The sequence below is a fragment of the Mesoplodon bidens genome (genome assembly GCF_964165515.1).
Source record: "Mesoplodon bidens genome assembly, chromosome: 14".
Taxonomy (NCBI): Eukaryota; Metazoa; Chordata; class Mammalia; order Artiodactyla; family Ziphiidae; genus Mesoplodon; species Mesoplodon bidens.
In genome coordinates, this window is record NC_138170.1 from 8,947,479 (window position 1) to 8,971,173 (window position 23,695).

The 23,695-nt window shown below is 35.8% G+C and overlaps 1 protein-coding gene across 1 annotated transcript in view; it reads left to right on the forward strand.

The window, feature by feature from the left end:
- DNAH6 (dynein axonemal heavy chain 6) overlaps window positions 1-23,695 on the forward strand; it is a 274,144-nt gene that overhangs the window by 72,128 nt on the left and 178,321 nt on the right. The window contains exons 16-18 of the mRNA XM_081255033.1: window positions 4,554-4,682; window positions 14,972-15,085; window positions 18,553-18,696. Coding sequence (XP_081111159.1) covers window positions 4,554-4,682; window positions 14,972-15,085; window positions 18,553-18,696 — 387 coding nt within the window. The remainder of the gene's footprint in view (window positions 1-4,553; window positions 4,683-14,971; window positions 15,086-18,552; window positions 18,697-23,695) is intronic.

Consider the following 23,695-nt stretch of genomic DNA (forward strand, 5'->3'; position numbering starts at 1 on the left):
GCTGAAGATTGTTTTGGCTATTCAGGGTCTTTTGTGTCTCCATACAAATTTTAAGATTTTTTTGTTCTATTCTGTGAAAAATGCCATTAGTAGTTTGATAGGGATTACATTGAATCTGTAGATTGCTTTGAGTAGTATAGTCATTTTCATAATATTGATTCTTCCAATCCAAGAACATGGTATATCTCTCCATCTGTTTGTGTAATCTTTGATTTCTTTCATCAGTGTCATATAGTTTTCTGAGTACAGGTCTTGACCTCCTTAGGTAGGTTTATCCTTAGATATTTTATTCTTTTTGTTGCAATGGTGAATGGATTGTTTCCTTAATTTCTCTTTCTGATCTTTCATTGTTAGTGTATAGGAATGCAAGAGATTTCTGTGCATTAATTTTGTATCCTGCAACTTTACCAAATTCATTGATTAGCTCTAGTAGTTTTCTGGTGGCATCTTTAGGATTCTCTATGTATAGTATCATGTCATCTGCAAACAGTGATAGTTTTACCTTTTCTTTTCCAATTTGTATTCCTTTTATTTCTTTTTCTTCTCTGATTGCCATGGCTAGGAATTCCAAAACTATCTTGAATAATAATGGCAACAGTGGACACTCTTGTCTTGTTCCTGGTCTTAGAGGAAATGCTTTCAGTTTTTCACCATTGAGAATGATGTTTGCTGTGGGTTTGTCATATGTGGCCTTTATTACATTGAGGTAGTTTTCTTCTGTGCCCACTTTCTGGAGAGCTTTTATCATAAGTGGGTGTTGAATTTTGTCAAAAGCTTTTTCTACATCTATTGAGATGATCATATGGTTTTTATTCTTCAGTCTGTTAATATGGTGTATCACATCGATTGATTTGCATATATTGAATCCCACTTCATCATGGTGTATGATCCTTTTAATGTGTTGTTGGATTCTGTTTGCTTGTATTTTGTTGAGGATTTTCACATCTATATTCATCAGTGATATTGGTCTGTAATTTTTCTTTTTTTCTAGTATCTCTGTCTGGTTTTTGAATCAGGGTGATGGTGGCCTCGTAGAATGAGTTTGGGAGTTTTCCTTCCTCTGCAATATTTTGGAAGAGTTTGAGAAGGATGGGTGTTAGCTCTTCTCTAAATGTTTGATAGAATTCACCTGTGAAGCCATCTGGTTCTGGGCTTTTGTTTGTTGGAAGATTTTTAATCACAGTTTCAATTTCATTACTTGTGATTTGTCTGTTCATATTTTCTATTTCTTCCTGGTTCAGTCTTGGAAGGTTATACCTTTCTAAGAATTTGTCCATTTCTTCCAGGTTGTCCATTTTATTGGCATAGAGTTGCTTGCAGTAGTCTCTTAAGATGCTTTGTATTTCTGTGGTGTGTGTTGTAACTTCTCCTTTTTCATTTCTAATTTTGTTGATGTGAGTCTTCTCCCTCTTTTTCTTGATGAGTCTGGCTAATGGTTTATCAAGTTTGTTTATCTTCTCAAAGAAGCAGCTTTTAGTTTTATTGTTCTTTGCTATTCTTTTCTTTGTTTCTATTTCATTTATTTCTGCTCTGATTTTTATGATTTCTTTTTTTCTTCTAACTTTGGGTTTTGTTTGTTTTTCTTTCTCTAGCTCCTTTAGGTGTAAGGTTACACTGTTTATTTGAGATTTTTCTTGTTTCTTGAGGTAGGAATGTACTGCTACAAACTTCCCTCTTAGACCTGCTTTTGCTGCATCCCATAGGTTTTAGATTGTCACGTTTTCTTTGTCATTTGTCTCTAGGTATTTTTTGATTTCCTCTTTGATTTCTTCAGTGATCTCTTGGTTATTTAGTAGTGCATCATTTAGCCTCCATGTGTTTGTGTTTTTTACGTGTTTTTCCTGTAATTGATTTCTAATCTCATAGCATTGTGGTTGTAAAAGATGCTTGATATGTTTTCAGTTTTCTTAAATTTACCAAGGCTTGATTTGTGACCCAAGATGTGATCTATCCTGGAGAATGTTCCATGAGCATTTGAGAAAAAATTGTATTCTGTTGTTTTTGGATGGAATGTCCTATAAATATCAATTAAGTCCATCTTGTTTAATGTGTCCTTTAAAGCTTGTGTTTCCTTATTTATTTTCATTTTGGATGATCTGTCCATTGGTGAAAGTGGGGCGTTGAAGTTCCCTACTGTTATTGTGCTACTGTCAATTTCCCCTGTTATGGCTGTTAGCATTTGCCTTATGTATTGAGGTGCTCCTATGTTGGCTGCATAAATATTTACAATTGTTATGTCTTCTTCTTGGATTGATCCCTTGATCATTATGTAGTGTTCTTTCTTGTCTCTTATAATAGTCTTTATTTTAAAGTCTATTTTGTCTGATATGAGAATTGCTACCCCAGCTTTCTTTTGATTTCCATTTGCATGGAATATCTTTTTCCACCCCCTCACTTTCAGTTTGTAAGTGTCCCTAGGTCTGAAGTGGGTCTCTTGTAGACAGCATATATATGGGTCTTGTTTTTGTATCCATTCAGTGAGCCTCTGACTTTTGGTTGGAACATTTAATCCATTCACATTTAAGGTGATTATCAATATGTATGTTCCTATTACCATTTTTCTTAATAGAGAAGTTTCTTTACCATTTGTTGTAGAGCTGATTTGGTGATGCTGAATTCTCTTAGCATTTTTTTGTCTCTAAAGCTTTTGATTTCTCCATTGATGCTGAATGAGATCCTTGCCAGTTAGAGGAATCTTTGTTGGAGGTTCTTCCCTTTCACATCTTTAAATATATCATGCCTCGCCCTTCTGGCTTATAGAGATTCTGCGAGAAATCCACTGTTAACCTTATGAGAATTCCCTTGTATCTTGTCATTTTTCCCTTGTTTCTTTTAATAATTTTTCTCTGTCTTTAATTTTTGTCAATTTGATTTCTTTGTGTCTTGGCATGTTTCTCCTTGGGTTTATCCTGCCTGGGACTCTCTGAGCTTCCTGGGCTTGGGTGGTTATTTCCTTTCCCATGTTAGGGAAGTTTTCAACTATAATCTCCTCAAATATTTTCTTGGGTCCTTTCTCTCTCTCTTCTCCTTCTGGGACCCCTATACTGTGAATATTTGTGTTTTTAATGTTGTCCCAGAGGTCTCTTAGGCTGTCTTCATTTCTTTTCATTCTTTTTCTTTATTCTCTTCTGCAGCAGTGAATTCCACCATTCTGTCTTCCAGGTCACTTATCTGTTCTTCTGCCTCCGTTATTCTGCTATTGATTCCTTCTAGTGTATTTTTCATTTCAGTTATTGTATTGTTCATCTCTGCTTGTTTGTTCTTTAATTCTTCTAGGTCATTTTTCTTTAATTCTTCTAGGTCATTTTTCTTTAATTCTTCTAGGTCTTTGTTAAACATTTATTTCATCTCCTCTTTCCCTCCATTCTTTTTCTGAGGTCCTGGATCATTTTCACTGTCATTATTCTGAATTCTTTTTCTGGAAGGTTGCCTATCTCCACTTCATTTAGTTGTTTTTCTGGGGTTTTATCTTGTTCCTTCATCCTCTGCCTTTTCATTTTGTCTGTCTTTCTGTGAATGTAGTTTTCATTCCATAGGCTGCAGAATTGTAGTTCTTCTTGCTTTTGCTCTCTGCCCTCTGGTGGATGAGGTTATCTCTGTTTTTACTTTTGTATTGAAGTATTTTTGTATTTGTGCACAGAGAAACCTGTATATAAGTGTAATAAGTGTAAAACTCAGTGAGTTTTCAGAAAGTGAACACATCCATGTATCCACTGTTGAGGTCAAGAACTACTGCTATTGCTATCTTTAGTGTTTTCCCTAGTCACTAACCCTTCCTTCCTCTCCAAAGGCAGCCACTACCCTGAATTCTAAAGCCATAAATTGGTTTTGCCTGTTTATGAACTTCAATTAAATAGAATCATACCTTTATTGTAATCATTCCCTTTTTTTTTTTTTGGCTGCATTGTGTCTTCATTGCTGTGTGCAGGCTTTCTCTAGTTTCAGCGAGCATAGACTACTCTTCATTGTGGTGTGCAAGCTTCTCATTGTGGTGGCTTCTCTTGTTGAGGAGCATGGGCCTTAGGCACACAGGCTCAGTAGTTGTGGCCCATGGGCTTAGTTGCTCCATGGCATGCGGGATCTTCCTGGACCAGGGATCGAACCTGTGTACCCTGCATTGGCAGGCAGATTCTTAACCACTGAGCCACCAGGGAAGTCCCGTAAATTGTAATTATTCCTTTATTGTAAAATGATAATTTTCCTTATATCATATTTTCTTCTTTCTTTTCCATATTGTATTCACCTCTCCTTACTTGAAGTCACATTAGCTGAAACAAATGTAATAAATGAAAACACATGAGGAAAAATGTATTAGGTATTCTTTAAAAGCAATATTATCCCCAAGTTACTTCTTTATACATTTCTGTAATTTTTACAATGTATATGCATTGCTTTACATTAAAAAAAACAACCATTTTAATATATTTTCTAAAAATTAGAGTGAAAAGATTATTAGAAGAAATATGTTTTGAAAACATTTATTAATTCATTTAATTTGATGATATACATCAAAAAATAGGAATGAGTAATCAAAACCTATCTTAATTTTACAGGATCCACAGTTTTTGGATATTAATGCTGACCAAGACAAAGTAAACGTCATGTTGAATGATCTGCAGTCAGTTCTAGATGATCTTCAAAAACGTGCATTTCAATATAAATCCTATCAGAAGAATTTTAAGGTAATGACAGCTCTATACATCTGTTTCTAAAATATGTTCATAGAAATGGCATTGATTCATATGCATTTTCAATAGTGTGACTGTAAATATTCAATGTTTGGACACCTATGTGCTAGTCACTGTGCTGGAACAATCTGAAATACAAAATATGACGTGTTCTCTGACTTTGAAGTGTTTAAAGATTAGTACACATGTGAGACAAAATATCTTTCTCTTTAAAAAGTAATTGTGAATGATAGACAAACCCTCAGACCAGGGACTATAGCTTCTATGTTAAAATGTATGTGGATTTTTAAATGTGGTCAATTAAAACCCCTCTATTCTTTCTTAAATGATATTCAAGCTTCTTTTACATCCATGTGTGTACTATGATTCCATCAATATTGCCTAATTTGCCCTGGTTTGATGTGCCACTTTGATGAAAGAAGAGAATTTGGCTAAGCCAGGACAAAGATGGATCCAAAAAGGGTAGATTTAAAAAGCTAAAAGTTATGCCTCAAAAAAATGAAGAGAAATGAGTGAGAGATATAAGTGCTCTGAACAGCTATTAGAGAGACCAAAAAGAAAAGAAAATAGAAAAGATTCCTAGGATCAAAACCAGAGGGCCACCAGCAATGAGGGAGGGGTTAATCAGCTCCCCAAAAGCTTCAGAAGAGTGCATGGACCTCACATGGGGATGCACCTATCTATTCCATAGCCCCAAATGGATGGCCAGAAAGTGGTCTGAGCAGTCTTAGTGTCCACTCCAGATCCCAGGGCTTGGTGGAGCAACCTGCAAAATAATGACCTGGCACTAGACAATGCAACTGGTACAATACTTGAGGCAGGAGGTTTGTGCATGAGAGAATAAGGGTTCAAAGCTTTTCCCAGATTAGTTAACTGACCTGTAAGACAGGGAAGTATGCAGTAGGACGGGAGTTGTGGCGGAAATATTGCTTGATAGAAGGCTATAACTAACAGGTGGGCACTCTTGGGTCAGAAAGAATAGCATTGCTTGAGCCAGAGCCTGAAATAGAAGTGTGTCTCCCTCCTTCCACGTTCCATATCTATACTTTATGATCCTTTAGGATCACCTCATATCAACCTTCCTCTGCAGCTCTCAGTCATTAGGAGGATAAGAGTGAAGGCCTAACTGGCCTAGGAAATCATCTCTAATTCTTAATGAAGTCAAGGCTAGATCCCTAATGTCAGGATAATGCTAGCCTTGTAAAATGAGTTTGGTAGTGTTCCCATCTCTTCAAATTTTTGGAAAAGTTTGAGAAATATTGGCATTAATTCTTTTTTCTCCCCCCAAATGTTTGGTAAAATTTACCAGTGAAGTCATCTGGTCCTGGGCTTTTCTGTGTTGGGAGGTTTTTGATTACTCATTCAATCTCCTTACTACTTTTTGATCTGTTCAGATTTTCTATTTCTTCCTTATTCAGTCTTAGTGGGCAATATGTTTCTAGCAATTTATGCATTTCCTCAAAGGTATACAATTTATTGGCGTATACTTATTCAGAGGAGTATCTTATGGTCATATGTATTTCTGAGGTGTAAGTGTTTTTTTTAGCATCTTTATTGGAGTATAACTGCTTTACAGTGGTGTGTTAGTTTCTGCTGTATAACAAAGTGAATCAGCTATACATATACATATATCCCTATATCCCCTCCTTCTTGCGTCTCCCTCCTACGCTCCCTATCCCACCCCTGTAGGTAGACAAAAAGTACTGAGCTGATCTCCCTGTGCTATGTGGCTGCTTCCCACTAGCTATCTATTTTACATTTGTTAGTGTATATATGTCCATGCTACTCTCTTACTTCGTCCCAGCTTACTCTTCCCCCTCTCCATGTCCACAAGTCCATTCTCTATGTCTGTGTCTTTATTCCTGTCTGCTCCAAGGTTCTTCAGAACTTTTTTCTTTTTTTTAGTTCCCACATATATGTGTTAGCATACGGTATTTGTTTTTCTCTTTCTGACTTACTTCACTCTGTATGACAGACTCTAGGTCCATCCACCTCACTACAAATAACTCAATTTCATTTCTTTTTATGGCTGAGTAATATTCCATTGTATATATGTGTCACAACTTCTTTATCCATTCATCTGTCGAAGGACACTTAGGTTACTTCCATGTCCTGGCTATTGTACATAGTGCTGCAATGAACATTGTGGTACATGACTCCTTTTGAATTATGGTTTTCTCAGGGTATATGCCCAGTAGTGGCATTGCTGGGTCGTATAGGAGTTCTACTCTTAGATTTTAAGGAACCTCCATACTGTTCTCCATAGTGGCTTTATCAATGTACATTCCCACCAACAGTGCAAGAGGGTTCCCTTTTCTCCACACCCTCTCCAGCATTTATTTGTAGATTCTTGATGATGGCCATTCTGACCCGTGTGAGGTGATACCACACTGTAGTTTTGATTTGCATTTCTCTAATAATTACCGATGTTGAGCATCCTTTCATGTGTTTCTTGGCAATCTGTATATCTTCTTTGGAAAAATGTCTCTTTAGGTCTTCTGCCCATTTTTGGATTGGGTTGTTTGTTTTTTCATATTGAGCTACATGAGCTGCTTGTATATTTTGGAGATTAATCCTTTGTCAGTTGCTTCATTTGCAAATATTTTTGCCCATTCTGAGAGTTGTCTGTTGTCTTGTTTATGGTTTCCTTTGCTGTGCAAAAGATTTTAAGTTTCCTTAGGTCCCATTTCTTTATTTTTCTTTTTATTTCCATTTCTCTAGGAGATGGGTCAAAAAGGATCTTGCTGTGATTTATGACATAAAGTGTTCTGCCTATGTTTTCCTATAAGAGTTTTATAGTGTCTAGCCTTACATTTAAGTCTTTAATCTATTTTGAGTTTATTTTTGTGGATGGTGTTAGGGAGTGTTCACATTTCATTCTTTTACATGTAGCTGTCCAGTTTTCTCAGCAGCACTTATTGAAGAGGCTGTCTTTTCTCCATTGTATATCCTTGCCTCCTTTATCAAAGATAAGGTGACTATATGTGTGTTGGTTTATCTCTGGGTTTTCTATACTGTTCCATTGATCTATATTTCTGTTTTAGTGCCAGTACCATACGGTCTTGATTACTATAGCTTTGTAGTATAGTCTGAAGTCCGGGAGGCTGCTTCCTCCAGCTCCGTTTTTCTTTCTCAAGATTGGTTTTGCTATTCGGGATCTATTTTGTTTCCATACATATTGTGAAATTTTTGGTTCTAGTTCTGTGGAAAATGCCATTGGTAGTTTGATGGGGAATGCATTGAATCTGTTCATTGCTTTGGTTAGTACCGTCATTTTCACAATGTTGATTCTTCCAATCCAAGAACATGGTATATCTCTCCATCTGTTTGTATCATCTGGAATTTCTTTCATCAGTGTCTTATAGTTTTCTGCATACAGGTCTTTTGTCTCCTTAGGTAGGGTTATTCCTAGGTATTTTATTCTTTTTGTTGCAGTGGTAAATGGGAATGTTTCCTTCATTTCTCTTTCAGATTTTTCATCATTAGTGTATAGGAGTGAAAGAGATTTCAGTGCATTAGTTTTGTATCCTGCTACTTTACCAAAGTCATTGATTAGCTCTAGTAGTTTTCTGCTAGATTAGCTCTGGTAGTTTTCTGGTGGCATCTTTAGGATTCTCTATGTATAGTATCATGTCATCTGCAAACAGTGACAGCTTTACTTCTTCTTTTCCTATTTGGATTCTTTTTATTCTCTGTTTGCTGTGGCTAAAACATCCAAAACTATGTTGAATAATAGTGGTGAGAGTGGACAACCTTGTCTTTTTCCTGATCTTAGTGGAAGTGGTTGCAGTTTTTCACCATTGAGATCGATGTTGGCTGTAGGTTTGTCATATATGGCCTTTACTATGTTGAGGTAAGTTACCTATGCCCCCTTTCTGGAGGTATTTTTTTTATCATAAATGGGTGTTGAAATTTATTAAAAGCTTTTTCTGCATCTATTGAGATGATCATATGGTTTTTATTCTTCAATTTGTTAATATGGTTTATCTCATTTTTGATTTGCATATATTGAAGAATCCTTTCATTCCTGGGATAAACCCTACTTGATCATGATGTATGATCCTTTTAATGTGCTGTTGGATTCTGTTTGCTAGTATTTTGTTGAGGAATTTTGCATTTATATTCATCAGTGATATTGGCCTGTAGTTTTCTTTTTTTTGTGACATTTTGTCTGGTTTTTGTATCAGGGTGATGGTGGCCTCGTAGAATGAGTTTGGGAGTGTTCCTCCCTCTGCTATATTTTGGAAGGGTTTTAGAAGGATAGGTGTTAGCTCTTCTCTAAATGTTTGATAGAATTTGCCTGTGAAGCCGTCTGGTCCTGAACTTCGGTTTGTTGGAAGATTGTCAATCAGTTTCAATTTCAGTGCTTGTGAGTGGTCTCTTTATATTTTCTATTTCTTCCTGGTTCAGTCTCAGAAGGTTGTGCTTTTCTAAGAATTTGTCCATTTCTTCCAGGTTGTCCATTTTATTGGAGTATAGTTGCTTGTAGTAATCTCTCATGATCCTTTGTATTTCTGCAGTGCCAGTTGTTACTTCTCCTTTGTCATTTCTAATTCCATAGATTTGAGTCTTCTCCCTTTTTTTCTTGATGAGTCTGACTAACGGTTTATCAATTTTGTTTATCTTTTCAAAGAAACAGCTTTTAGATTTATTGATCTTTGCTATCATTTCATTCATTTCTTTTTCATTTATTTATGAACTGATCTTTATGATTTCTTTCCTTCTGCTAAATTTGGCTTTTGTTTGTTCTTCTTTCTCTAGTTCCTTTAGATGTAAGGTTAGGTTGTTTATTTGAGGTTGTTCTTGTTTCCTGAGGTAGGATTGTATTGCTATAAACTTCCCTCTTAGAACGGCTTTCGCTGCATACCACAGGTTTTGGATCATTTTGTTTTCATTGCCATTTGTTTCTAGGTATTTTTTGATTTCCTCTTTGGTGTCTTCAGTGATCTCTTGGGTATTTAGTAGTGTATTGTTTAGCCTCCAGGGTTTGTATTTTTTTACAGATTTTTTTCCTGTAATTGATATGTAGTCTCATAGTTTTGTGGTCAGAAAAGATACTTAATACAATTTCAATTTTCTTAAATTTTCCAGAGCTTGATTTGTGACCCAAGGTATGATCTATCCTGGAGAATGTTCCATGAGCACTTGAAAAGAAAGTGTATTGTTTTGTGTTTGGATGGAATGTCCTATAAATATCAGTTAAGTCCATCTTGTTTAATGTGTCCTTTAAAGTTTGTGTTTCCTTATTATTTTCATTTCGGATTACTTGTCCATTGGTGAAAGTAGGGAGTTAAAGTCTCCTACCATCATTGTGTTACTGTCAGTTTCCCCTTTTATGGCTGTTAGTATTTGCCTTGTGTATTGAGTTGCTCCTATGTTGGCTGCATAAATATTTACAATTGTTATATCTTCTTCTTGGATTGATCCCTTGATCATTATGTAGTTTCCTTCTTTGTCTCTTGTAATAGACTTTATTTTAAAGTCTATTTTCTCTGATATGAGAATTGCTACTCCAGCTTTCTTTTCATTTCCATTTGCATGGAATGTGTTTTTCCATCCCCTCATTTACAGTCTGTATGTGTCCCTAGGTCTGAAGTGGGTCTCTTGTAGACAGCATATATATGGGTCTTGTTTTTGTACCCATTCACCCAGTCTATGTCTTTTGGTTGGAACATTTAATCCATTTACATTTAAGGTATTTATCCATATGTATGTTCCTATTACCTTTTTCTTAATTGTTTGGGGTTTGTTATTGCAGGTCTTTTCCTTCTCTTGTGTTTCCTGCCTAGAGAAGTTCCTTTAGCATTTGTTGTAAAGCTGGTTTGGTGGTGCTGAATTCTCTTAGCTTTTGCTTGTCTTTAAAGTTCTTAATTTCTCCATTGAATCTGAATGAGATCCTTGATGGGTAGAGTAATCTTGGTAGTAGTTTTTTCCCTTTCATCACTTTGAGTATGACCTGCCACACCCTTCTGGCTTGCGGAGTTTCTCCTGAAAGTTCAGCGGTTAACCTTATGGGGATTCCCTTGTATGTTATTTGTTGCTTTTCCCTTGCTGCTTTTAATGTTTTTCTTTGTACTTAATTTTTGACAGTTTGATTCATATGTGTCTTGGCATGTTTCTCCTTGGATTTATGCTTTATGGGACTCTCTGCACTTCCTAGACTTGACTGACTATTTTCTTTCCCATATTAAGATAGTTTTCAACTGTAATCTCTTCCAATATTTTCTCAGTCCCTTTCTTTTTCTCTTCTTCTTCTGTGACCCTTATAATTCGAATGTTGATGCATTTAATATTGTCCCAGAGGTCTCTGAGACTGTTCTCAATTCTTTTCATTCTTTTTTCTTTATTCTGCTCTATGGTAGTTATTTCCACTATTTTATCTTCCAGGTCACTTATCCATTCTTCTGCCTCAGTTATTCTTCTATTGATTCCTTCTAAAGAATTTTTAATTTCATTTATTGTGTTGTTCATCATTCTTTGTTTGCTCTTTAGTTTTTCTTAGTCCTTGTTAAACCTTTACTCTATTTTCTCCATTCTATTTCCAAGAGTTTGGATCATCTTTACTATTTTTTTTTTTTTTTTTTTTTTGCGGTATGCGGGCCTCTCACTGCTGTGGCCTCTCCCATTGCGGAGCACGGGCTCCGAGGCCATGGCTCACGGGCCCAGCCACTCCGCGGCATGTGGGATCTTCCCAGACCAGGGCACGAACACATGTCCCCTGCATCGGCAGGCGGACTCTCAACAACTGCGCCACCAGGGAAGCCCCATCTTTACTATTTTTACTCTGAATTCTTTTTCAGGTAGACTGCCTATTTCCTCTTCATTTGTTTGGTCTGGTGGGGTTTTACCTTGCTCCTTCAACTGCTGTGTATTTCTCTCTCTTCTCATTTTGCTTAACTTGCTGCATTTGGGGTCTCTTCTTCACAGCCTGCTGGTTCCTAGTTCACATTGTTTTTGGTGTCTGCCCCCAGTGGGTAAAATTGGTTCAGTTGGTTGTGTAGGCTTCCTGGTGGAGGGGACTGGTGCCTATGTTCGGGTGGATGAGGCTGGATCTTGTCTTTCTGTTGGGCAGGACCACATCCTGTTGTGTGTTTCAGGGTGTCTGTGAACTTATTATGATTTTAGGCAACCTCTCTGCTAATGAGCATGGTTGTGTTCCTGTCTTGCTAGTTGTTTGGCATGGGGTGTCCAGCATGGGAGCTTGCTGGTCATTGAGTGGAGTTGGTTCTTAGCATTGAGATGGGATCTCTGGGAGAGCTCTCACTGATTGATATTACTGGGGCCAGGAGGTCTCTGGTGGTCCAGTGTCCTGACTCGGCTCTCCCACCTCAGAGCCTCAGGCCTGACCCAGCCAGAGCACCAAGACCCTGTCAGCCATGCGGATCAGAAGAAAATGGAGGAAAGAAAGAAAAATAAAATAAAATAAGGTTATTAAAATAAAAATTTTTTAATTATTAAAATTTAAAAAATTAAATAAAGAAAGAAGAGAGCAACCAAGCCAATAAACAAATCCACCTATGAAAAGGAGCACTAAAACCTATACTAAAGAAAGAAATAATCAAACAGACAGAACCCTAGGACAGATGTTAAAAGCAAACCTATACAGACAAAATATCCAAAGAAGCATACAGATACACACGTACAAAAAGAGAAAATGGAAAATATATATATATGGAAAACAAAGGAAGAGAGCAACCAAATCAATAAACAAATCTAATGATAGTAAGCTCTATATACTAAACTAAGATAAACATAAAACCAGAAATAAATTAGATGTAGAAAGCAAATCCCAAGTCTACATTTGCTCTCAAAGTCCATTCCCTCAATTATGGGATGATTTGTTGTCTATTCAGGTATTCCACAGATGCAGTGTACATCAAGTTGATTGTGGAGATTTAATCCATTGCTTCTGAGGCTGCACAGAGAAATTTCTCTTTCTCTTCTTTGTTCACACAGCTCCTGGGGTTCAGTTTTGGATTTGGCCCCACCTGTGCATGTAGGTTGCCCTCTGGCGTCTGTTCTTCGCCCAGACAGGAGGACGTTAAAGGAGCTGCTGATTAGGGGGCTCTGGCTCACTCAGGCCTGGGGTAGGGAGGGGTACAGAATGCAGGGCGAGCCTGTGGCGGCAGAGGCCAGCCTGACGTTGCACCAGCCTGAGGTGTGCCATGTGTTCTCCCGGGGAAGTTGTCCCTTGATCACGGGACCCTGGCAGTGGCGGGTTGCACAGGCTCCCAGGAGGGGAGGTGTGGATAGTGACCTGTTCTTGCACACAGGCTTCTTTGTGGCTGCAGCAGCAGCCTTAGTGTTTCATGCCCATCTCTGGTTTCTGCGCTGATAGCCACAGCTTTTGCCCGTCTCTGGAGCTCATTTAGGCAATGCTTTGAATCCCCTCTCCTCGCGCACCCCGAAACAATGGTCTCTTTTGTCTTAGGTAGTTCCAGACATTTTCCCAGACTCCCTCCTGGCTAGCTGTGGCACAGTTGCCCCCTTCAGGCTGTGTTCACACAGCCAACCCCAGTCCTCTCCCTGGGATCTGATCTTGAAAGCCTGAGCCTCAGCTCCCTGCCGCCACCCACCCCAGCGTATGAGCAGACAAACATCTCAGGCTGGTGAGTGCTGGTTAGCACTGATCCTCTGTGCAGAAATCTCTCCACTTTGGCCTCTGCACCCCTGTTGCCATGTTCTCCTCTGTGACTACGAAGCTTCCTCACATCCCATGCCCCATCTCCACCAGTGAAGGGGTTTCCTAGTGTGTGGAAACATTTCCTCCTTCACAGCTCCCTCCCCGAGGTGCAGGTCCTGTCCCTATTCTTTTGTCTCTGTTTTGTCTTTTTTCTTTTACCCTACCTGGGTACGTGAGGAGTTTCTTGCCTTTTGGGAAGTCTGATGTCTTCTGCCAGCATTCAGTAGGTGTTTTGTAGGAGTTGTTCTGCATGTAGATGTATTTTTGATGTACTTGTGGGAAGGAAGGTGATCTGCACGTCTTACTCCTATGCCATCTTGAAGGTCACCTGAGGTGTAAATTTTAATGTCTCCTCTTTCATTTCTGATTTTATTTCCTTGAATCATCTCTCTTTTTTTCTTAGTCTAGCTAAAGGTTTGTTTATCTTTTCAGAAAAACAGCTCTTAGTTTCATTGATCTTTTCTATTGTTTTTCTGTTCTCTATTTTTTTTTATTTCCACACTGATCCTTGTTATTTCCTTTCTTCTGCTAACTCTGGGCTTAGCTTGTTCTCCTTTTCTAGTTCTTTGTGTAACATCAAGTTGTTTATTTGAGATCTTTCTATTTTCTTAATATATCCATTTATTACTATAAACTTCCCTCTCAGAACTACTTTTGCAGCATCTCATAGGTTTTGATGTGCTGTGTTTCCATATTTATTTGTTTCAAGATATTTATTTTTATTTCCCTTTGATTTCCCCTATAACCCATTGGTTGTTCAGGAGTGTGGTGTTTAGTTTCCAAATATTTGTAAATTTTCCAGCTTTCCTCTTGTTGTTGATTTCTCTTTTCATACCATTGTGGCTGGAAAAGATAATATGATTTCAGACTTCGTAAACTTGTTAAGACTTGTTTTGTGGCCTATCATATTATCTATCCTGGGGAATGTTCTGCATGCACTTGAAGAGAACGTGTATTTTGCTGCTGTTGTATGGAATTTTTAAAGCCCCAGCTTATCGCAAAGCTCACAGTTTCTGTGCTACCACCCTCCTGGAGATTTTCCCACCTCCAAGGCATGAAAACAGCTTCTTCAGATTTTCTTGCAACCTTTCTCTGTCTAGGATTCATATACAGTCCACTCGGTTAGAAATAGGTGAGAAACTAGGCTGTTCACTCCATCTTTAATCTCCCCATTCCCTCCACCAACTACCACACAAACATCCTCTCCCTCTTTTTTCGTCTAAGATATAAGCCCTAAAGGATATCATTGCCTTTAAAGATTCATCTGTTTACCCAATAGACCAGACAGGTATATACATGTATGATCCAACTTGAGAAAGAATGTCCTTAGCACTCTTGTAATTTTTGTGTCTTTGGAAAATTTCTAAGTTCTAAGGAAATACAAAGAATTATATTTTGTCACTCAAATAGAAATCTGAATATACATGGGGTTTTGTGATTTGTTTTTTCATTGTTTCTGTCTCTCCTTTTCTTTCCCCATTTGGGTCCCACCCATATTCTGCTAAGGGGTCACTGTATCAAAAATTACTGATAGGAAGATAACATAAGATCTCTATATCAGAAAATTAAATAGTATATTTTGCTTATTATATTCTAAAAGGTAGAAGTGTCCAAGTTTGAAGCTTTGGAAGAAGTTAGTGCTGAATTGAAGCTCAAACAATTGCTCTGGGATTCTTTATCTGAATGGGATCAACTCCAACAAGAATGGTTAACGGTAAAAAGAAAAAAAAAACCCTCTCAATTCTTAAATCATTTTTGTATTATTTAACCTTAGAATCCTAATAGTATGAATTATAGTTTTTTTTAAATAAGCTGGTATATTCTTAATTTCAGTAAAACATGCAATGTTATTTTATGGGAATTATTATCAGCTTTCTGGTGAAATGCACAAAGGTCTTTCTGCCACATAAGTCTTTAAGTACCACAGAGAAGACCACATTATTGTAAGGCAGGTTTCTCAGGTCCTCCAAATAAGATAGCTAAATGAAGGAAGCATCAAAGGACCTCACTGCATGGCATTTAACTTCTTTGTGGTTTTTGAACACAATGTTGTCCCGACACACTACAGCCAAGTGTTATTAAGGATTGTAAGATTTTATTTGTGATCTACGCACATTAGATTTCTGTTAGCCTAGGTTCTGTTTTTATTGTCCTTTAAAAAAAGAAAGAAAGAAAGAAAGAAAGCCATTTTGTTCCCTGTGATAGAATAGAATCCCAGTAATGAGATCCAGGATCTTCCCTTGAGAGCTTAACAGTAAATTCTATTAATAGTAAATTAGGGGGTCAGGTATCACAGGGTTTGGTTTTTAGGGTCTACCCTTGTGTTCAAACCTTAACAAGTGTCAACCCTCTAGGAGGCAGAATAGATGACCATCTGTTCTTTCAAGTGTGACATGGGCATGTTAGAAATACCATCAACTTCACAAATATTGTTTTACACTTGCTTGTTCAGCTTCTCTATGCTGGTGCCTATAATTAGAATTCACATATCTGGGCACAGTGATGCAAGAATGTTTCCCAGCTAATGTTCTAGGTACAGTAGATACCAGTGGAGAATAAAAAGGACAAAGTCCAAAGCCTCACAGAATTTACCTTTTGGTGGAGAAAGTGGAAAACAAACAAACATATATATACTATTATATCAGAGAATTTTAAGTGCTTTTGTATGACTCATTTATCACTTATCTCAGAATTAGAAAATGCTCCTGAATAGTAAAGAAGAAGCTTAGAGAGTTTTCTGATTACCACCATAGATTAGAGCAGTAGCTTCTAAAGTGGGACAAATTTACCATAGGAAGTATACAAAAAGACCCATTAGGGAGCAAAAAGAAAAAGTTGAATCCAGAAAAAAAAATGAATGCTTATAAATTCTCTTTTTTTTTAATTGAGGCATATTTGACATGTTAGTTTCAGGTGTAAAATATAATGACCCAATATTTCTGTATATTGCACAATGATCACAACAATAAGTTTAGTTAACATTTGTCACCATACATAGTTACAAAATTATTTTTCTTATGAGAATATTCAAGATCTATTCTCTTAGCAGCTTTCAAATATGCAATACAGTGTTATTAACTATAGTCACCATGCTGTACATTACATTCCCATGATTTATTTATTTTATAACTGGAAGTTTGTACCTTTTGACCTCCTTCACTTATTTCACACACCCACCCCCCTCCTCTGGAAACTACCAATTTGTTCTGTTTTAGTTGTTTTGGGTTTTTTTGTTTTGTTTTACTTTAGGTCCTACATATGAGTTATTTTGTTGTTTTGTTTGCTTTTGGATTCCATATACAAGTGAGGTCATATGGTATTTGTCTTTCTTTGTCTGACTTATTTCACTTTACATAAAGCCCTCATGGTCCATCCGTGTTGTCAAAAATGACAAGGTTTCATTTTTTATGGCTGAATAATAGTCTATTGTATACATATACTACATTTTCTTCATCCATTCATCCACTGATGGACACTTAGGTCGTTTCCATTTCCTGACTATTGTAAATAATGCTGCTATGAACTTGGGTGTCTGTATATCTTTTTGAATCAGTGTTTTTGTTTTCTTAGGATAAATAATCAGAAGTGGAATTGCTGAATCATATGGTAGTTCTATTTTTAATTTTTTGAGGAATCTTCATACTGTTTTCCATATGGCTGTTGTGCCAATTTACATTTCTGCTAGCAATGCACAAGTGTTCCTTTTTCTCCACATCTTTGCCAACACCGGTTCTATTTTGTCTTTCTGATACTAAACACTAACAGGAGTGAGGTGGTATTTCATTGTGGTTTTGATTTTAATTTCCCAATGATTAATGATGTTGAGCATTTTTTCATATACCTGTTGGACATCTGTTACGTCTTCTTTGGAAAAAATGTCTATTCAGATCTTCTGCCCTCTTTTTAATCAGGTTATTTTCCTGCTACTGAGTTCTTTATATATTCTGGATATTAACCCCTTATCAGCTATATAATTTGCAAATATTTTCTCCCATTAAGTATAGGTTTCCTTTTCATTTTGTTCATGCTTTCCTTTGCTGTGCAGAAGCTTTTTAGTTAGATATAGTCGCTTATTTTACTTTTGTTGCCTTTGCTTTTGGTATCAAATCCAAAATATTGTTGCCAAGACCCATCTCAAGGAGCTTATTGCCTATATTTTTTTCTAGGAGTTTTTAGGTTTCAGGTCTTAGATTCAAATCTTTAATCCATTTTGAGTTATTTTTGTGTATGGTCGTTTCATTCCTTTGCCTCTAGCTGTTCAATTTTCCCAACACCATTTATTGAGAAGACTGTCCTTCCCCCATTGTATATTCTTGACTCCTTTCTTGTAAATTAATTGACCATACACGTGTGGGTTTATTTTGGGGCTTTCTATTCTGTTCCATTAATCTATGTGTCTGTTTTTGTGCCAGTACTATGCCGTTTTGATGACTATAACTTTGGATAGTTGGATAGTCTGAAATCAAGGAGTTGATACCTCCATCTTTTTTATCCTTTCTCAAGATTGCTTTGGCTATTCTGGGTCTTTTGTGGTTCCATACAAATTTTAGGATTGTTTGTTGTATTTCTGTGAAAAATACCACTGGAATTTTGATAGGGATTGTATTGAATCTGTAGATTTCTTTAGGTGGTCTAAACATCTTAACAATATTAATTCTTCCAATCCATGAGCATGGAATATCTTTTCATTTTTACAAATTTTCTATTACCATCAATCCATATGCCCATCTGACATAATATATGTGTACACTTACATGTTTATGTAACTGAGAAATATATTTATAAATACATGCATACATTGGAGTGTATGTTTAAATCAGTTATATTAAAGGGCTACATGATCAAATAATAGGAGACTACTTGGTGAGACATTTCTAGGTCACAAGAGTAAAAATTAGCTATCTGTAACTTTACAATGGTTGGCCCTCTGGAATAAATTACAGGGATTGCAATACTTCATTTGATGATATGGGAGAAAAGGACATGAGTGTAATAAACAAACAATGCCTGATATACTATTAGAAATCTTAATAAGTAGAGCCATTTCCAAAATATAGAATCAACTTGGTTTAACAACATAGCTATCAAAAAAATGTGAGTAGAGTAAAAAAATTTTACTATTTCAAGTTTGCCTTTTATCATATGTCTTAACTTCTTTGTTTTCCCCCCCAATTTTCCTAGTCCAAATTTGACTGCCTGGATCCAGAATTTCTAAACAGTCAAGTTTCCAAATATGCCAAATTTGTGACTCAATTGGAAAAAGGCTTGCCACCCAACAGTGTAGTGTCCCAGCTAAAAAGTAAGGTGGAAAAAATGAAAGAAAAGGTAAGTTTAGTAGAAATTATTTCCAAAACTCCAGGTCAATCAGTTACTACTTGATGCTAATGAGACCAAAGCCAGGAATTCTTCCCTGTTTAAATTAGTCAGCTTTGCAGAGAGAAGAAACAACAGACAAATTCAGCTACTGTATTGCAGAGGCACAGACTGCATCCCTCTCTTCAAGTGGCCAAATCATGCAATTGAATTGTATGAGAATTCTAGTTGTTTCTCATTCTCACCAGCACTTGTTATCAATAGGGAGTTTATTTATTTGGTTTGGTTTGGTTTTCATTTTAACCATTCTAATAAATGCGTAGTACTGTCTCATAATGGTGATGATTTACCTTTTTCTAATGATTAGTAAAGTTGAACATCTTTTCCCATGTCCATTTGCCATCCATCTACCTTCTTTGCTGAAATGTCTGTTTGAATATTAGCCCAATTTTTAATTGGGTTGTTTGTTTTGTTATTAGTGAGTTTTCAGAGTTCTCTTTTTTTGGAACTTTAAAATCTATATTTTATTTAATTCTTGACATATAGAGAACAGTATCCATTGGCAACAATGATCCTTGTTCATTCATTCTTCTATTGACTCTCAAATAGTAATTAAATAGTACTCACAAAGTAATGGTAAAAGAGACTACCAGCTTGCAAATTTGTAACACAAATGATATATATATATATATATATATTTTTTTTTTTTTTTTTTTTTTTTTTTTGTGGTACGTGGGCCTCTCACTGTTGTGGCCTCTCCCGTTGCGGAGCACAGGCTCCGGACGCGCAGGCTCAACGGCCATGGCTCACGGGCCCAGCCGCTCCGCGGCATGTGGGATCTTCCCGGACCGGGGCACGAACCCGTGTCCCCTGCATCGGCAGGCGGACTCTCAACCACTGCGCCACCAGGGAAGCCCCACAAATGATATTTGACACACCAAAAAGTTTTTATACATTTTACAGAGCAGAAGTTTTTAGAATTTACATTCTAAAGACATTAGGGTCTAACAATTCATAGAAGAACAGCAAAGATTTTTTTTAATTTTTATTTTATATTGGAGTATAGTTGATTAACAATGTTGTGTTATATAGTCATGTTTTAAGTCCTTTTTCAAATATGTAACTTGAAAATAGGTTTCCCAGTCAGTGGATTGTCTTTTTAGTCCCTGAACAGTGACTTTCACAGAACAAAAGGCTTAAATTTGAAAAAAGTCCAAGTAATATTTTTTTCTTTTACCGATTATCTTTTTAGTATAGAATCTAAAAACTTTTGCCAAACCTAAAGGTCACACAGAGTTTCTCCTGTATTTTCTTCTGGAAGTTTTTTAGTGTTGCTTTTTTTAAAAAATTAAAGTATATGATTTATTTTGATTTATTTACATTTTTACATATGGATATTCAGTTGATCCAGAGCCATTATTGGAAAAGAGTATTCTTTCTCCATTGTTTGCCTTTGCATCTTTGTCAAAAGTCAGCTGACTCTATTTTTTAGTCTGTTTCTGGACTCTCTATTCTGTTTGGTTGTTCTGTAAGTCTAATTCTTTCACCAATACCAGGCTCTCTTGATAACTATAGCTAGTAAGTCTTGAAATCAGGTAGTGTTAAGTTCTCCAACTTGTTCTTCTTTTTCACAATTTTGTCGATTCTAATTCCTTTACCTTTTCATGTAAATGTTAGAATTACCTTATCATTTGTATAAAAAATTGCTGGGATTTTGGGTGGACTGTGTCAAATCAATAGATCAATTTCCAGAGAATTGACATCTTAACAAGATTGAATTTTCTAATCTGTTACCTGCCTATCCCTTTATTTAGTTAGGTCTTCTTTTATTTCTTTTCATTAACACTTTGTAATTTTCAGTGTACAGATTATGCACATATTTAAAACTAAGTATTCTTTTATGTTATCTTAAATTATATTGTTTTTCATTTCCAATTCTAAGTGTTCATTGCTGGTATGAAGGAATACTATTGACCTTTGTAAATTGATCTTATATCCTGTGATCTTAATAAATTCACTTTTTAATTTTAGGAGATTTTTGTACATTATTCAGAATTTTCAACATAGAAAATGATTTCAACTGTGAATAAAAACAATTTTCTTTCTTCCATTACAATCTGTGTGCCTTTTATTTCTTTTTCTGGCCTGTTGCACTGGCCAGGATTTCCTGTACGATATTGAATAGGAGTGGTGAGAGAAAACATCCTTGTCCTTTTCCGTATCTTAGAGGGGAATTATTCAGTCTCTTTTTAAGTATGATGTTAGTCAAATTTTTTTATAGATGCCCTATATTAAGATAACAAAGTTTCATAGTTTCCTGAGAGGTCTCTTTTTTTTTATCATAGATGTGTGTTGATAATTATCAAATGATTTTTCTATGCCTATGATCATATGGTTTTTCTTCTTTAGTCTATTAACATGATGAATTATATCTATCAGTGATCAAATGTTGAAGCAGGCTTGAATTCCTGAACTGAACCTCACTTGGGTCGTGATGTACTATACTCTTTTATATTGCTGGATTCAAATTACTAATATTATTTGAAGATATTTTTGTGCCTATATTCATGAGGGACATTGATCTTTAGTTTTCTTTTCTTGTAACATCGTTGTATGGTTATGAGTTAATACTGCCTCATAAAATGACTTGGGGAGTGTTCCTTCCTCTTCTATTTTCTGCAGGAGATTATACAGAATTAGTATTATTTTTCACTTAGATGTTTGGTAGAATTCAAGAGTGAAACTATCTGAGCTTGAAGTTTTCTCTTTTGGAGGGATTTTAACAAAAAAATGAATTTCATTCATACAATTTGAATTATTCAGGTTATCTATTTCTTCTTGAGGGGACTTTATAGTGTATCTTCCAAGGAAATGGTCCATTTAATCCAAATTGTTGAATTTATTAGACATAAAGTTTATCATAATATTTCTTTATTATCCTTTTAAAGTATGTGGGATCCATAATGATGTCCCCTTTTTCATTGCTGATATTGGCAATTTGTATTTTCTCCCTTTCTTTCTTGGTTTGTCCTGCTAGTCATTTATCACTTTGACCTTTTCAAAGAGCCAGCTTTGGGGTTGATTGATATTCTTTATTGTTTTTATGTTTTCCATTTCACTGATTTCTCCTCTAATCTTTATTATGTCCTTTCTTCTTCTTGCTTTACATTTAATTTTTTATTTCTTCAAAATTTCTTATGGTGGAAGCTTAAGTTCCTGATTTGAAACTTTTCTTTTCTAATATAAGCATTTAATACTATAAATTTCTGTCTAGTCACTGCTTTAGCTGAATCTTGTGAATTTTGATATATTGGATTTTTATTTTAATTTAGTTCAAAATATATTTTAATACTGCTAAGACTTCTTTGACATATGGCCTACTTAGAAGAATGTTGTTTATTATTAAAATATTTGGGGATTTTCAAGATATCTGTTACTGATTTGAACTTTAATTCTATTATACTCCAAAAATGTACTTTTATGATTTCTGTCCTATTAATTTGTTAAGATTGGCTTTATGACCCAAAATATGGTCTATTTTGGTACATCTTCTATATACACTTGAGAAGAATGTATATTCTGCTATTGCTCAGTGATTTTTCTATAAATCTCAATTAAGTCAATTCAGCTGATGGTACTGTTCAGATCATCTGTATCCTTACTGATTTTCTTCCTACTTGTTCTGTTAGTTATTCAGAGAGGAATGTTGAAATGTCCAACTATAATTGTGCATTTGTCTAATTCCCCTTATGTTACATCAATTTTTGCCTCATTTATTTTTAACTAAACACTTTATTTTAGAATCATTTTAAACTTACAGAAAACTTACAACAGAAATATAGAGGTTTCCCATATGCCCTGAATCCAGTTTCCTCTACTGTTAACATATTACATTAGTATGATACATTTGCCACATCTAAAGAAACAATGTCACTATATTATTATTAAAGTCCATATTTTATCTGAATTATCTCATTTTTATCTAATGTCCTTTCTCTGTCTTAGGATCCTTTCCAGGATAAACATTACGTTTAGATGTCTTGTCTTCTTAGGCTCCTTTAGACTGTGAAGATTCTCAGACTTTTCTTGTTTATTATGATCTTGATAGTTCTGAGAAGTACTAGTCAGGTATTTTATAGAATGTCTGTCAATTTGGGGTTGTCTGGTGTTTTTCTTATGATTAACATGGGATTATAGATTCTTGCAAGGAAGACCACAGAGGTAAAGTATTATTATTATCACATCTTATTAAAGATACATGCTATCAACATGACTTTTCACTAATGATATTAAGCTTGATCACGTGACTGAGGTAGCATTTTTCCCCACTATAAACTTACTACCCAACTTTCCATACTGTATTCTTTGAAAGGAAGTCTCTATGCAAAGCCTACATTTAAGGGGTGAATTTATGTTCTACCGCCTTGCTTCCAGCAATATCCTTTGTCCAGATCTTGGTTTTTAATACCATTTTCCAATAAAATGAATCAGAGATCCTTATAGAAATGGCTGATTCTAGGGATGAGTCAGAGAATATACAAGATGAACCTGGAGCATCCTCTGGTGCCAGAAAGTAAGGAAGTGTTCAAAAAACAAAATGATGGACAAACCCACAGCCAATATCATCTTCAATGGTGAAAAACTGAAACCATTTGCACTAAGATCAGGAATAAGACAAGGTTGCCCAATTTTACCACTATTATTCAACATAGTTTTGGAAGTTTTGGCCACAGCAATCAGAGAAGAAAAAGAAATAAAAGGAATCCAAATTGGAAAAGAAGAAGTAAAGCTGTCACTGTTTGCAGATGACATGATACTATACATAGAGAATCCTAAAGATGCTACCAGAAAACTGCTAGAGCTAATCAATGAATTTGGTAAAGTAGTAGGATACAAAATTAATACACAGAAATCTGTGGCATTCCTATACACTAATGATGAAAAATCTGAAAGTGAAATTTAGAAAACACTCCCATTTACCATTGCAACAAAAAGAATAAAACATCTAGGA